Source organism: Triturus cristatus, chromosome 12, assembly GCF_964204655.1.
Source record: "Triturus cristatus chromosome 12, aTriCri1.1, whole genome shotgun sequence".
NCBI classification, from domain to species: domain Eukaryota; kingdom Metazoa; phylum Chordata; class Amphibia; order Caudata; family Salamandridae; genus Triturus; species Triturus cristatus.
This window is the reverse complement of record NC_140595.1, coordinates 83,433,139-83,449,277: the sequence shown is the minus strand read 5'-3', so window position 1 is coordinate 83,449,277 and position 16,139 is coordinate 83,433,139. Positions and strand designations below refer to the sequence as shown.

At 43.0% G+C, this 16,139-nt stretch overlaps 1 protein-coding gene across 1 annotated transcript in view; it reads left to right on the top strand.

The window, feature by feature from the left end:
• DCST2 (DC-STAMP domain containing 2) overlaps positions 1-6,195 on the top strand; it is an 86,566-nt gene extending 80,371 nt beyond the window's left edge. Inside the window, exons 14-15 of the mRNA XM_085639810.1 lie at positions 4,021-4,167; positions 5,015-6,195. Of these exons, the coding sequence (XP_085495936.1) occupies positions 4,021-4,167; positions 5,015-5,786 (919 nt within the window). The 3' untranslated portion in view covers positions 5,787-6,195. The remainder of the gene's footprint in view (positions 1-4,020; positions 4,168-5,014) is intronic.
• Positions 6,196-16,139: the final 9,944 nt, after the last annotated feature.

The window sequence follows — 16,139 nt, the reverse complement described above, 5'->3', positions numbered from 1 at the left end:
AAACCTCCTTTCCTGGCGAGTCATCCGGACAAGGTTGTGCTTCAACCACGTCCCTCCTTTCTGACGAAAGTAGTCACTGCATTTCATCTCAGGCAAACTGTCACTCTGCCCACTTTCTTTCCGCCTCCGCATCCTTCAAGGGAGGAAGAGAGGCTCCACCATCTGGACCCAAAACGTGTGCTTCATTCTATCTCAACCGCACACGTCAGTTCCAGGTGGGTGACCAGCTCTTTGTTGGCTACATGGGCGCCAAGAAAGGCCGGGCTGTGCTCAAGCGAACTATCTCTCGATGGGTTGTCTTGTGCATTAAAGCCTGTTACTCTTTGGCACAAAAAAAAAGGAACCTCCGGTTGGGCTGCGTGCCCATTCTACCAGGGCGACATCAGCTGCTACAGCATTGGGACGTGGTGTCCCCCTGCAAGATATCTGTCAGGCAGCCACTTGGGCCTCGTTGAGTCCTTTCACTAAGCACTACTGCCTTGACAGTCCGGTCCGGAGAGACTGCTTCTTTTATTAAAGCCTGTTACTCTCTGGCTAAAAAGGAACCACCGGTAGGGTTGCGCGCCCATTCTACCAGGGCCACAGCAGCTACTACAGCATTGGGACGCGGTGTCCCCCTGCAAGACATCGGTCAGGCAGCCACGTGGGCCTCGCTGCATACTTTCACTAAGCACTATTGCCTGGACAGTCAAGTCCGGACAGACTGCGTCTTTGGCCAGTTGGTTCTCCGTGACTTTCTGGTGTGATTGCACTTCGCAGACCCTCCACCGGGGTTGGTATTCATTGGGTATGTATTCTAAGGTAAGGAATCTATCACTAACATGTCTCTTTCAGATGCACAAGTTACTTACTTGTGTAACGACATATCTGTAAGAGACATTAGTTAGTGATAGATTCCTCACCGCCCGACCATCCTCTCCGTTCTGCGAACTGTTCTCTAGGGTTCAGGTCATCCCTTTTAGGGCCCTAGTTCTATTGTAGTCGGTCTCTGGCATGGCTCTGCGTTCCTGGCGCGGAATGTCGTGTACAGAACTGACGTCAGCGCGCGTGGGTGTGTCTAAGTAGCTCCGATGAGGTCATCTCGGCGAATACGACGCCAGCGACGTACGCGGAGCCGCACGACGCCGCCTACCGCAGGGGTACTGCTGATGAAAATTTTCCGGATCCAGTCTGACGCCTGGGGATATTCTAAGGTAAGGAATCTATCACTAACTAATGTCTCTTACAGACATATTGTTACACAAGTAAGTAACTTGTGCTTTAACACCCATAAACTCTTAAAAAACACTTACACTCACTTGATGATGTAATCTGTGATGTCACTGACCATGTCACGAGTGATGCAATATGTGAGGTCATAAGCAGTGCATTTGGAGGCGCAAGTTATAGTTAGCTCAGATAACTACAATTGCTGAATTTAACTGGTTTTGTACAAGTGAAATCTGAGGCCAACTATAACGTCCCTGTAACCTTTGGTTTTTTTAGCAACTCCCTGTGTGGCCTCCTCCTTTTCACGACTGGAGGGGTTACTTGCATTTTTCACGCTGACCAGTGGCGTGCCAGGAGGCCCCGTTCTGCTAAGTGGCTGAAGTACTACTGGAGTCTGCTGTTGCAGTTTATTTTGTTTCCCGAGGAATCGGATTATTTCAGCCCGCCTTAATGAGTGAGAATTTTAAAGGCTGCTGTGCACTACAGTTCGTGACTTCACGTAGAGCAGGTTACATTGTTCTACTGCTCACGGCCTGCTTGAGCCTTATTTCACGAGGCTGGGACGTATACGGGGAGACAAGGAGGCGTTTTGGGACACTGTCATCCAGGATTATTTCATCTCGGACACTGCGTCAGTCCTGCCCAGCATTTTATTTAATCTGGACAGAATTCATCATGTCCATCCCTGCACAGCATCTATCCCGGTAAGGTGGTTTCTGGGAGTTGCAGTGTATACTACACTTCTTCTGATGTGCGGTCATGTGACAGGGGTTTGCCGGTGCTCTCACCAATAGGAAAGAGGACCATTTGAAAGCGCAGGTGGGGCAGCATCCTGATTATTGCAGTGGCATCCGAAGACGGCTGTGTAAGCCGAAATGCATTATGCTTCAAGCTGTGTGATTAAAAACGCTTCCGAAGCAACTCCCTGTGTGGCCTCCTCCTTTTCATGACTGGAGGGGTTATTTGTATATATATATATATCAAAACAAATTATGCAAAAAAGAAACAAGAGCTCTGGGAAGTTCTCAAGTTTAGTTGGAAAGCAGCTCCTGTATAGAGCGCTCTCAAAACCAGCGGCACTCAAGATCTGCTCACCTCAAATGTCTGCTTTTCTATCAAAGTCTTGAAGCATTGGATTAGCACAGTGCCATCCACACCGAGCTAGAAAGAAACAAAGTCTTTTGCCATTTCAACTGCAAGGTCTTTAAGCATAGGACTAGCACAGTGCTGTCCATGACAAAAGCCAATTACCACTCCAGGCACAGTATTACAGCTTTGAATTAGTAAAATTCCAACCAAGTCAACCTGAAATGAGTAAAAGCAACCCCTGACACAGTGTTTAGATCTACTTGGAGCACAAGGGAGCACCCAGTTTAAGTCAAAACAATACCCTTTCAGGCATGGAGTGACGCATAAATTATGCAAAAAGGAAGCAGAGAACTCTGGGTAGTTCTCAAGTTTAGGTGGAAAGCAGCTCTTGTATAGAACTACCCAGAGTTCTCTGCTTCTTTTTTGCATAATTTATGCATCACTCCATGCCTGAAAGGGTATTGTTTTGACTTAAACTGGGTGCACCCTTGTGTCTGGACAAAGCTATACCTCTCTGAAGAGCTCTAAGTAGAGCAAAACACTGTCAGGGGTTGCTTTTACTCATTTCAGGTTGGCTTGGTTGGAATTTTACTAATTCAAAGCTGCAATACTCTGCCTGGAGCGGTAATTGGCTTTTGTCATTGTACAGCTCGGCATGGACAGCTCTGTGCTAGTCCTATGCTTAAAGACCCATCTCGGCGTGGATGTCACTGTGCTAATCCAATGCTTAAAGACTTTCATAGAAAAGCAGACATTTGAGGTGAGCAGATCTAGAGTGTCGCTGGTGCTGAGTGCGCTCTATACAACAGCTGATTTCCACCTAAACTTGAGAACTACCCAGAGTTCTCTGCTTCTTTTTTGCACACACACACACGTACACACACGTACACACACACACACACATACACACACACGTACACACACACACACACGTACACACACACACACACACACACACACATTGAATGCGAGAGAGATGGCTATGAGGTGAGACACATACAGAAATAGTTCTCTTACTGAGAGTACCACTGGCTCCTCGCTGTGGCCTCAATACACAGTGGTGCCTTATTGTCATAGAAATCTATTACAACATAAATGAATCTGTAGAGTCACCAAAATTCCAAAGGTAGCGGTTGTGACTTTGTGCATAGTTTTGCTCTCTACGACATTACTGTGTGGTTTGTAGACCAACCATTTGCCTATCACTAGGCTCCTCTTTGCTACCAAGGGGCTAGGGTAAATTGAAACTTTGAAACTGCAAAAAACATTGACGCACTAGGTTTCTGTTCCTGACACATACTTTTGTCACAAAAGACCATGGGTAGAAAAGCCAGTGATAAGGGTTCCAGAGCAAGGCAGGGACAGCCTCAGGTTATCTCAGTCTCACTCAGTAGAGAAGGTATTAGACTTGTGAGCAATCATGCTGCTTAGAATGGAACACCTTTATGATAAGTAAAAGAGAAAGACTTACACAAGCGAGTTCAGACCGCTATTTTCTTCCACTTGAAAGTATTTTGTTTCTAGCTTCTGTATTGCACTAAGTACTTACATCAAAAGTGCTAATACGGGGAGACAGATTTTGGCAGCTAGATTTGAGAGAGAGCTTTTACCCTCAAACCCCAGGACTGCAACAACACCCCGTTTCCACTGTAGGACCAGTAACAACATTCAGGGAATGTTCCAACGCTGAATCCTTGACTCCCCCAAAATCTGTCTCTGCAGTGACTCTAGTGATGACGAACTGCTCGGTACTTGGGTGAAGGCCGCAAACTCCATGCAACCGAAGGAGGAGACCGAGCGGAAAAATATGCAACGGATCCTGAAGGAGCGACTCGAAGAAGCGGACATGAGCAGCGACAGCTCTGAAAGGTGAGCGTGATGTGAGCCAAGACCTTCTAGTATCTAGCAAAGTCCCTCGTCACCTGCCAGGCTTTGTGAACCAGTGAGGGGACTTGCTTGAGTAGAGTTTTGCTAACATCAATGTCTTTTTACATCTGGTTGAGTGCCGCCACACCAAAGCGGGAAGCACTGAGAAAGAACACCTCCTCACATTTGAATCAGGGTTGAGGATGAGGCAGAGCCTAGGCTGACTTTCACAGCAGGTGTATCTCTATACTACAGCATAAAGCTAAAAACAGGGATCTAGAATGCACTAATAAGAATTTCCATGTCTTTGGATTGCTCCAGTGTTTCCAGCCATGACCTTTTTCCTGTCACAGGGAAGGTATTATGTCATTTCAGTGCACTCATACACTTCAGGAGAGCACTGAAAACTATAGGTGGGGAATTGCTGAACCATTAGGAAAAAGGTTTTTGGAAATATGCTCCCCCACACTTATTTGTGGGCTCTGATAATAGTGACAGAATACCTATATTGTGAAGGGAAACACAGAGGAGACAAAGCACAATAGTTTCTGGTGCGTGCTCTGTACCCGATCGAGATGTGAAATTGGCTATGGACAATAGAGAAGCCTGGAGACTTTGCAACAACTTCATGTCCTATAAGGGTAGGTATTGACTTGTGGCAGATCAGTCAAAGACTCCTCTAACTTGCACCAATTGCCCCAGGGTTCTCTTTCCTTACACACTTGTCAACTTTGTCTGACCCCTAGCATCCTTTCTGTGCAGGTCTTCCCTATTTACGTACATGTAAAGTTTATCTCTGCCTGCGGCTCAACTTTGTGATGAACATATCTCTCTTCTTCTTGCTTTGAAGCGAATTGGATTTTTCATATCAAGACAAGCCTGAGCCTAGTGACGAGGAAGATATTTCCGACAGCTATGAACCTCAAAGTCTTCCACCACCAAAGAAGGTTGATGAACTGGTTACTCCAAGCCAGTTGAAATACTTTTGGAAAGAGCCAAAAATGAAAGACCAGGAAGGCATCAGCCTGCAGGTAAAGGATAAAAGTATTCCAGTTAGAAGAACTAAACGGAGAGTGAAGGGCACCAGTAGTCCTGTGAAGGAAAGCAAGCAGATTCGGAAAGACATCAGCCTTCCAGAAGACCACACCGTGCGGAAAGGGAAAGACGCCGGCTCAACAATGGAGGAGACCAGCTTGGAAACAGAGTATGAGAGCCCTGAAATGGAGGACCGCGCCCAGTATGTGAGGAAAAGAGATGCAGACAAGAGTCACAAGTACTACAGCTCTAAACGGAGAGGGAAGGGCACCAGTAGTCCTGTGAAGGAAAGCAAGCAGATTCTGAAAGACATCAGCCTTCCAGAAGACCACACCGTGCGGAAAGGGAAAGACGCCGGCTCACCAATGGAGGAGACCAGCTTGGAAACAGAGTATGACAGCCCTGAAATGGAGGACCGCGCCCAGTATGTGAGGAAAAGAGATGCAGACAAGAGACACAAGTACTACAGCCCTGAAAAGGAGGAAACCAGTTTGGAAACAGAAGAATCTACGTTTGTAAGCGACAGCTCAGAGTCTGACCTCCTGTATATTCAACCTGTTGATATAGTCATTCTAATGGAGGAATAACAAAGTTAATTTAGCTATGGCCTTATTGGGACTCCCTAAAATTAAGCAAGTCTACCTTCGGTTTCAGCCAATCAGATGTAACTTGTGTTCTTATAAAAACACCAAATTACTCATGCTTCTAGCCATCGAAAATAAGGCAGTCGAGAGAGAAAGCACCCAAATGACTGAGTAATATTGTTGCAAACACATCATCTAGGATGGGTCACTTTGCAAGAGGTGACCTATCGCTGCCGGTCTTCTCACGGTCATGGAGCAGCAGAAGGCAGACCGGAACGTCAATCCCAATATTTCCTAACATTGAAGATATGAGTGAGTTTTTACTAAAGTGGGAAACGCTGTATGATGCATCTGCAGTAGATGTAGCCAACAGGCTGACCACTATGTTTTTAATAAATATTCATCCTACCCCAACTTCCTGTACGCATGGCACTGGTTTCTCGGGGCTAGTCTTAGGTGGGAAATATGCACACATATCAAACAGCAATGTCTTTGCAATCAGTACTTATTGACGGAGTGATACAAGACAGAAGGTAGACTACATTTATTGTCCAACAGTGATTAGGGAGTGGGGAAGAACGCTCAACCTTAGTTGCAGTTGTTGTCAAACCCGGTTGAGCAGGATGTATTCTTGCTAATCTACAACTGGCTTTGACGAAAACTAACTAGTTCTCTTGTCTCTGAGATGCAGCTCTTCTGGTCTCTGAGAAGTTCTCTCCACGAAACCAGTAAGAGGAACTTCCTACCTGATCGGCTGGCAGACCCACAGGTCCTAAAACCCTAACTTAGGAGGCCAGGCACTCCAACAAATGTTAGATAGGATTCAAGGGAAGGCCACAACTGGAACAAAGAACTCCATCTCTTGACTTGACCTACATCATTCATTCTTAGGATAATCTAGAAGAGGGAATGCCTGCTTCAAAGTGACTCGGGCCTTGCTTAGAGTCTGGTAGATATAGGACATCCACCAAAAAGTGATAGATGTCCAGTCTGCCCAATTAAGAATGCATTGATCTAAATACAGCAGATGGGACTTCTGTAGCTTCTTTTTTCATTCCGCCATACTCTAAATAAAACCACAAATGTCTCTTTGTAACTGCAGAAATCCCTGTCTTGTCAGAGAAAACACCTTGACCATTTGGTATTATAAAGTTTTTTGATCTAAAGAAACTTGATATAGCATTTAACTCCTTCCACCGCTCTTACCTAAAATGCAGCCCACGCCCCAGAGCAGATATATCACCACTCCTAGCCCAGTCAGGAACTGCATGGAGGTCAGTTATGAACAGCTAGGTGAAGCCTTAAGTGCTGTAAGGTGTGATCCCTCTGTAAGACAACATGTAGCAAAACACATCCTTCACCTTACACATTTTAGGCCCAGCCATCATAATAAGGTGGTAGGGCATCAAATCGACTTGGAGATGGTTCATGAGGAAGCAAACTGGACCTGTAGTGCAGACAGCATATTTTTGGAGTAGAGAGGATAAGCCCCTTTGAAACATAAGTTAGGGAGAGAAGGAGGTTTCCAGTTAAAGAATGGAAATCGTCTATAGCTTCTAAAAGCTGTCAAAAATAGACGCAGACAAGAAAAATCCCTGCGCAGCCAAACAAAACTACAGTCATTTCGCAGTTTAAGTCCAAAATTATCAGGGTTCCCAAATCCATCTCCAACAACCAAGCACAACACCACCTCCTAACTAAACTTGAACCCATGGTTCAGTTTCCCTTCTAAATCTATTTTGTCACTCCGTACCCATTCCCCATGGGAGACAAATTGTTGCTGTTCCTGGAAAGCAGGTTTTCAGTCTCCAATACTTCTTGGTTCAATATCCTTCCTAAACGCTTCCTTTCCACTCCCTTCTTCTTGTTTAATTTTATATAGCTCCTTCATCTCAGAATGTGTCTTTGCCCTTGAAAATGATTCTTAGAGAAAGGAGCAGTCTGTCTATGCCGTAGCAAGGAATCCAATGTTTTCTAGATTTTGTCTTAGCCTCATAAACAAAATCCCAACCGTGTCTGGCTCCTTTCTGGGGCACAGACACCCACAAATTTCCACTTACAGTTCTCTGTCCATGAGAAGGTTTGTGAAAGGAATAAGCTGAGTGTCTGTGGCAAAAAGAAAAAAAAAAAAAAGAGTCAGATGCAGTTTGACCTTTTTTTCCATTCAAGAAAAATTTCTAATATCCTCCGATTCTTTCCTGGGGCACAGAAACAGGAGGCTATGTCTCATCAAGGGGACAGACTATGTTTTTTAACAGCACAAACAAAAAATCCAGAAAGCGCCTAGCTACTTTCTGACAGACACACATGTCCGTGACGAGCAAAGAACAAGAGGTTGGTTGGAGTTTTTCTTATATCAAGAAAGAAAAAAAAAAAAGAAAAAAACAGTGTATGGCTCCTTGTTGTAGCACAGAAATAAATATCTGTGCCCCATTAAGAGCCAGACAATGTTTGGATTCTTTTTTAGATAAGATAAAAAAGAAACAGCATCTGGCTCCTTTCAGGTGCACACACACCTTAACTTATCAAGGAGGAAGTGTATTCTCCTTAAAAGTGCACAGACACCCAGCTAATTGAAAATCTAAACAGCTTCCTGCTGGGGCACAGACACACAGACCCTCCATCTTATAAAATGAAGAGAGAAGACGGAGCCGTGAGTCTTTGCCCCAGCAATGAGGCAGGCTCTGTTTATATTCTTTCTTAAATCTACAAATCGGGAGGATGTTCTCCAAAAATGCACGTATCCAAACCTATTCCCGAAAGAAAAAAGTGGGATAGTATTCCCTTTTTAGAGACAGACTCTCAGCATATGTGTCATGCTTCATCATGAAGTCCTCATCCAGGACAGATATCCATACTTGCTGGAAATTTGAAAAATTATACGTTTAGGTCAATCTCCCGCCCATCCATAGTGAGGAGGTCTGGCAGCTAGACATAGAAACGTTAGGATATGTAGATGTTAAAAATGTATGGATGTTGTGTGATCACACAAATCTCAGGGTTAATATCTGCTATCAGAAGACAGGTATTTTAAAACCAACATTTTGCTGTAAGTTACTTTTGAAATTTCACAAGACCACCGCATCCAGTTTTTCGCCCTAAAATCAAGGAAATCCCATTCATGTGTAGTGTCCTCTTGCTCAAGAGATCTAGAAGAATACGGGGGGGGGGGGTCAGGCTTGACAATGATATATTCATGACAAGTTTTAAAGAGAAACCTGCCAATTTTCTGACAAACGTTCTGTTCCGCATGTTCTACTGGCCAACTGGTAAAGGCACAAAGATCTGGATTGCACCAAGGGATCCCCCAGGTCATAAGAATAAGAAATTATATAATTGTTCTATAGTAATACAACATTGTTATATTTTCCATATAGTCCCGAGTTTAATATCTTTCATAAAATGACAGTGATTATGGCACAAATGAACAAAATGCCATAATGATGACCGGGTGGAAGGATGGAAGAACAGACATATGGACGGAAGAACAGACATATGGGCAAAAGGATGCAGGAAGAGTTAAATGATGGATGACTGGATACATGAATATATTGATGGTGGGTGGTTTGAAGTATTAATGTATATATGAATGGGTGAAAGGATTTATGGGTGGAGAAGAGAAGGGATGGACAGATGGAAGGGTGAAAGGATGGATCAGGGCTGAAGTGAACTCTTCTGAAGAGGATCAGGATTGCTTGCTTTGGCACATGGTGTGATTAGAAGTATGGTTTAAGTGGTTCACTTTCTGGTTCTCCCCTTTTGTGCAGACTTCTTACATTGAAAACCCACACATGTGATATTGCCAGACTCCATGCATTCAGAGCAGCATTTCCTTGGTATGCGTTCAGAATTTAGGTTTGTTCACTGAGAAATGCAACAAAATGTTGAGCACATTTGTTAAAATAATGAAAATATTTCCACATTTCATTATATCTTCAGAGTGAAATGAGATAGTAATGTGCGGTTTGCACCAACACATAGCCCTAAAGGTACTGCAAAAAAAACTGTTTGTATTGGTGCACAAAGAGAGCACAGTGCCCCTTTTAAAAACCCAATGCTGGACTTTGAGAAAAAAAAAATGTGGCAGAGAGGGGTGGAAACAAACCACAGATTCTAACCTGTCCAGCTGCATGATTCAAAGTTTACCTGCTGAGGTGTATTGGGGATTTCACTAATGTGATCAATACCTTTCTTCTAAAAGCAGTAGCTGCCAACACTCTCAAGTGTGCCATCATTACTCCACAAAAAATAAATAAACAGCAGACATGAAAATCTTGGCAAACTATCGACCAATTTCTAAGCTCCAATACCACCATAACAATCTTGGAAAGGGAGGTTACAAGACAGCTCCAAGAATACATTACGGAGAATGACCGCTGTCTTGACCACCTGTCTGGATTCAGAGATCTTTGGGCAGAGAATAGCCTTGACAAATGCTTGAGAAACCCTTTTCTCCTCTTTCTGACACATACAATACAGTGGACCATAGAATGCTTATATAAGGATGGAAACTTTACAGATATTCGTGACCACTTTGGCGTGGATTGAATCCTTTCACTGCAACTAACTAAAATATGAGACCTGGTTTAGTGGACTCTTACCACGGTCGTGCTGCGTTCCCACCAGGATCATCCCCCTTATCAGGTGTTCAACATGTATGTTTGTCGCTCCAGGAACACTTTCTTGGGCTTCCAAATGAAGCTGAATTCCTGGTTTAATAAGTCCCTGAACTAAACTCCATATCCTTCACCTAACCAAGGGACTCAGAACACCCATTTCAGAAGTTAGAGAATTTTGAAGTCAGGGACAGCTTGTGCTGCTTGTCCATTGGAAAATCATCCCGCTCCTCCACTTGGAAGAGCTCTTAGGAGCTTTGATCATGGCTTGCCTAGATTATTTCATTTAAATTTGTCATTTACTCAGGCGTTCTAAAGTATCTCATCAACAGGCTTAAACGATTGCAAAACCAGACAAGAATGTACCTTAACCAGCTATAAAATGTCTTACACTGGCTAACTGTGGAAGCAAAGCTCAAATTCACGTTCCTCTGCATGGTCACAAAGCCCAATAACGGAAAGGACCCACTTATTACACAGACCTTTACCACTGATCTTACCAGCTTGAGAGTTCAAGAGGGTCATAGATCTCAGACAGCACGTTTGAAAGAATTTCTAGATTATGCTCAGATTTAAACCGCATTTGATCTGGTGGACAAAATAGTACGTTGGCCAACGCCATTGAGTTTGAATTACTAGTTTCCTTAAGTAATTGTTTACTTCTTTGGCTAGCAGAGGAGATAACAATAGAAATCCTGACACTGCACATCCAAAGAAACGGAAGTGTTTTCTACAGGGGAGATCACATGGGGATAAATATGGCCAAGCATAGGACTGAAAAGCAGTTTCTGAACAGGCCTCTTCTCAGTGGTTGATCACTGTAATCATACATTAAAGAGGTGAGAGATTTTGCTAGATGGGCTCAATATCCCCAGTTGATGGGTTTGAGAAGGGATTTTATCTCCATAACGAAGCTACAAATCTGCTGAGTAAAATGTGATTCACTTGCACTTTTCATAGACATTAATGCTTACATCCCATATATTGTTTGAGAGACAACAGTTCTTTAATGTGAAACTTGGAAAAAATAAAAATACACAGCATCTCTTTTTAAGGTATAAATCTGTGAATAAACGTTACAATATCTAGATGGCGATGTGTAGAATGTGCTGTAGAATTGGCCTTTAATTTAATAGCATGTGGCATCTATATTCTTCGTCTAGCAACATAATTTTCTTTTCCCTTGCGGCATCATTTACACAACTCCACCTCCTACCTTGGCCTTCCTTTGAGGCATATTTCAAGTGACCATCCCCATACTAAAAGTTCTTCCTAACATCCTTCATGTGAAAGTATCAGTGTCGGTGATCCTCCGCAGAACCAGATGGTGTTTTCTTACATTTGACTGGTGTGAAATTCTTGCCTTTTTAGATCTTTTAGATGCAGGATCCTTTTTGAAAACGTGACTTTATCGAATCCCTGACACCATGCTCCAAAACTCAATGGCACTAAATGGTTTGGTGGTTTCACTGCAGATATGTAAACTCCTTTCCATTTACGCTACTCTACTTGGAAGCATGTTTTTGCTACGGATACTCAATCGAAAACAGTGATGAAAGTACTTCCATATCATAGGTTTATTCTGTGCTGGTACCAGGCAGTCATGATTCATAATAAAGTGGGTTCTAAGACAGCGGTTGGCATGGTTTTAATTTTCTACCTTCCTGACAAGTGTGGAGTGAATCATTCAGCTTCCATCAGTATAGCTGGTCCTGGTTTATGTTTGTTTGGTGCTGATGGAGGCTGGGGTGAATTTATCTTTTGTGAGGCTCAGTTTGAATTATACACTTGAAATCAAAGCCTTGGAAGAGGTAATCTTTTAGTTCAAGATAAACTTAAATAATCATGTCTCTTGAGCATTAGCTGCGAACAAGAGGGTTTTGGATTACCAGAATTTAGATAGCATGCTTGGCCATCATAACTTGTACTTAGTTGCTACGGCCATTCTTGCAACCTGGTTTCAAACCGAAATATTTGATTGAATGTAGGGTTTCGGACTGCAGACATGGCGATTCTGTTGCCTCTTACAGACGAACAGGCAAGATAATAGGGGGGAATCAGAGCAAAAAGGTTCTGACATGGAGACCTCAAGTTCAAACGTCACACAGGGTTCACATGGCCACAAAAGCAGTCATATCATTGGATCTCTAGTCCACCTCGCATTGGGAATAGCAGAAGGACGACATTCTTCTACTGTAACATCTAGCTTTGATTCTTGACACTCCAATAGCAACCATTCAAACTCTGGCTTCATTACGGGTTGAGTCACACGTCGGGCCAAGGAATCCTCAAGGGCAACACTGGGAGTGCGATAGATAGGGACATGTGGTGAGGAGTGAATATGAAGTAAAGATGGATCCACAAGGTGGGTAGGCTGTGGTGCATGGAAAGGGCCTGTGGAGAGTACAGCGGTAGCGTGGGAGAAACGCACTTGTGTGCTATAGTGCGTGAACAAGGGGCACGTTTCATGTGATGTCTGACTATGAGATCACAGACTGAGCAGAACACCTACCTACCACCCCTCTCCATCAGTAACCCCTTCCCTTTTTGACCATGTTCCGCACTATACTGACATTGTACAACTGTACAGCACAATATGTAGATAGATTTCGGCCACATTAACCGATATATATATATATATATATACACACACACACCCACATCTGTAGTTTTCTCCTGCTTCAGCAGACTGGTAGCCATTACAGTTTTTCCCCAGTTCTGAGGCAGCATCACTCCCCCATCACTTCACTGGATCCTGCATACCATTAGCTGCCGTGTGGTCACGGCACAAACTTCTGCCAAGTTGGATGCACGGGCGCGATATATTCCTGCCATCCCTCACCTTTAGGCGCATCGCACTGCACCTTGAACTTGCTCATGGCAATGCACTCCCGACACCTGACTCTACAAGGCTCCCATGACTGCACCTGCACACACCATAGAGTCCTGGGGAACGACAGTTCATGCCCTACTCGGTCTTTATGGCACTTCAAAAAGCTGGTCAATTTTAATGACACCATACACTACGCCATGAGCTTCCAACCTATGTGCTTGCAGCTTCACCCGCCTAGCTCCTACCATCAGGTCTGGCGTGTTGTTGCAGAGAATCATTACATTATGGGACTGGCACCCCAGTGAGCTATGAATGATCACACGTCAGTCACAGATGGCCTGCATGTATCCAGTACAGCGGTGTTGTGCGACAACCCATAATGCAGGTAACCAGTTGTTCAACTGGGTATTATTAGGCTCTCCTGTTTTAGGTTTAAACCTATAATAACTAATAAAACCCCGCCAAAAAGGAAATAGCCCTCATCAGTGCAAACATTTAAACACTGAAAAAACACCTGCACAACCACAAACTAAATGCCATTCAAAGAAAGGAAAAGGAGAGTGAAAAAGTCATTTTTATTGCTTTCTGAAGAGGCCAATACAATGTTACTTTGTTATACATGGTAGTAGCAAGAAAGACTGGGCTAACATTCTGCTTGAGTTCTGTTGTTTAGGAATGTCACTAAAATATAGTCTCTTCTTCCTTTTTCTTTTTTCTGTTTTTCAGTTTTGTGGTCTTTGGCCCAAAGATGCAGGGTTTAGAAGCATGTTTAGGTCTTGTTTAATTATTCCATAAACTGTAGAGAATCAGGAGATATCAAAATCATATTTGATATTTTGGCTACCTTTGATTCATTCACGGATAGGTAAAATGGCTGGTTTCATAAAACTCTTTCCCAGTATGTAGCATCTCATTTGCCCACAGAGAATGGGTGAAAACCCTTGATACATCAGCCCCCTTTTCTAGTGAGTCAGTATTGAGAGTAGGTGATTTGCTAATCACCCCAGGCTTTAAACATTCAATGCAAGGTGCAGTGACAGGTATATGTGAAAAGAGTGCGGTCACCAAGCATCTGGGATAGTGGTGAAAACATAACACCAGACTTTTGGAAAACATGGAACACAGGGTCACTTGGAATGCTGCTGCAAAACGTTCCTATCAAGTTCAACAAAGATTGGAGTGATATTGTTTGTATTTGCAGTGATTCAGCTATGTATATAAAAAAAAGTTGTGTGAGGACCTGTCAAATCGATACCTGAGCTGAAGGCTAACCTGTAATGCATCTATGCCACTTGTTTGTAAAGATGCTTTCAGCATACCATCTGAGTTAATGAAAGAATGCTATTGACTTTTTAGACATTTTGGTGCACTGTTTTGTTATGCGCAGGAACTAAATCACAAATATTTCTCATTTTGTGCTTTGTGTGGCACCAAAGAAAGTAATCCCATCGGTGTCATTTAGCCAGTAGTTCTCATTCCTAGAGGCCATGAATGATATATTATCCATGTGGCAACCGTTTACAGTATTTGCTGAGTGATTATGCCGAAGGCAAGATATGCGAGTATATTTGGTCGCATATTGATAATGATGTAAAAAAAGAAAAGTACACTACTGCATTCTTAGATATTTACAGGAAAACATGACTGCTATAGTGGACATAATAAAAAACTAGAGTCTGAAAACACCCTTGCCTACCAAGTGTTCAGCAAAATTGGTGCAGATGTCATTGAGATTGAGAGTATGCTGGGCGACACTTTTAGTGACTTTGACACTGCAATATGTTCCATGTTAGAGTGCTTGCCACTTGGTAAGCAAAGAAATGAGGAGCAATTCAGGAACTGTTATTTTACAATGTATGAGAAGTGACTTGCAATTATGCATAAAAATGTCCCTTCCCCAACCATTGCATTTGAAGTCTATGAAGCCTAACTGTAGAAGTTCTAGAATTGGGGAATTTTCTCCAAGGTTTCAAAAATGCTGCTTCATTTTTGACTGCTTCATTAACTCTAAGGGCATATGCGCACAGTTCAAAGCCTATGTTGCAGAACCTATCTTGGAGAATTGCAATCTTCAGGTGCACCAGTATTGGCATGGAAAGCTATGTCAGTGTCCAGAGTTAGCAAATTGTGTACTTGCAATTTTGGCGTTGCCAGTCTCAAGTGCCAATGTTGAGAGGGCCTTTTCACAGATAAAAGTTTACATAGGAAGGAAAGAGCGAGCGTGCATGACCAAAGACTCACTGAAGCAGCATTGTATGGTGTACTACAACAAGTTTGATGTGTAAAAATTAATTTGAACCTCAAGTACACTGCGTACACTGTCTATATACCATACACTATCAGTGCAGAAACAAGCAATAATAAAATCAAACCATTCCATAAACACCGGAAAAAACATGTTTCGGTTGTTCACGAAAATGTGTAACCACTGTTTAAGGTATTGAAATCACTTGAAAACACTGAAAAAACCCCACCAGAACTTACCGAAAATAGAAACTGAAAAACAGGAAAGCCTAGGTATTATGTTTTATTTAGAATTAGGATTTTGGGCACTCAGTGGTCAGCTCAGTTAATTATCATTAGGGCTATCTAATGAGTGGGAGGCCAATCTATCGACACATTTGTGTAGATGCCTGGACATTCCAGACAGTCCCTGTGTAATGTGACTTTTAACCTGTGCACACTTCATGAGCGCAGAACGAACATAGACTGTGTGGTGCTTCATGGAGGAGAGAATTGATGGCACAAAACCTTTAGTATGTGGCAGGTTCACAGTACAATTACATGCATGATGCACTTGGATTATGGCTTGGTCACAATGCCCAAAGTAAAGAAAAGTTATGTCAACTCAATAAGTGTAGTACCTTCTGATTGCAGTACATTATTTCTCTAAGGGCCATGTGTGGT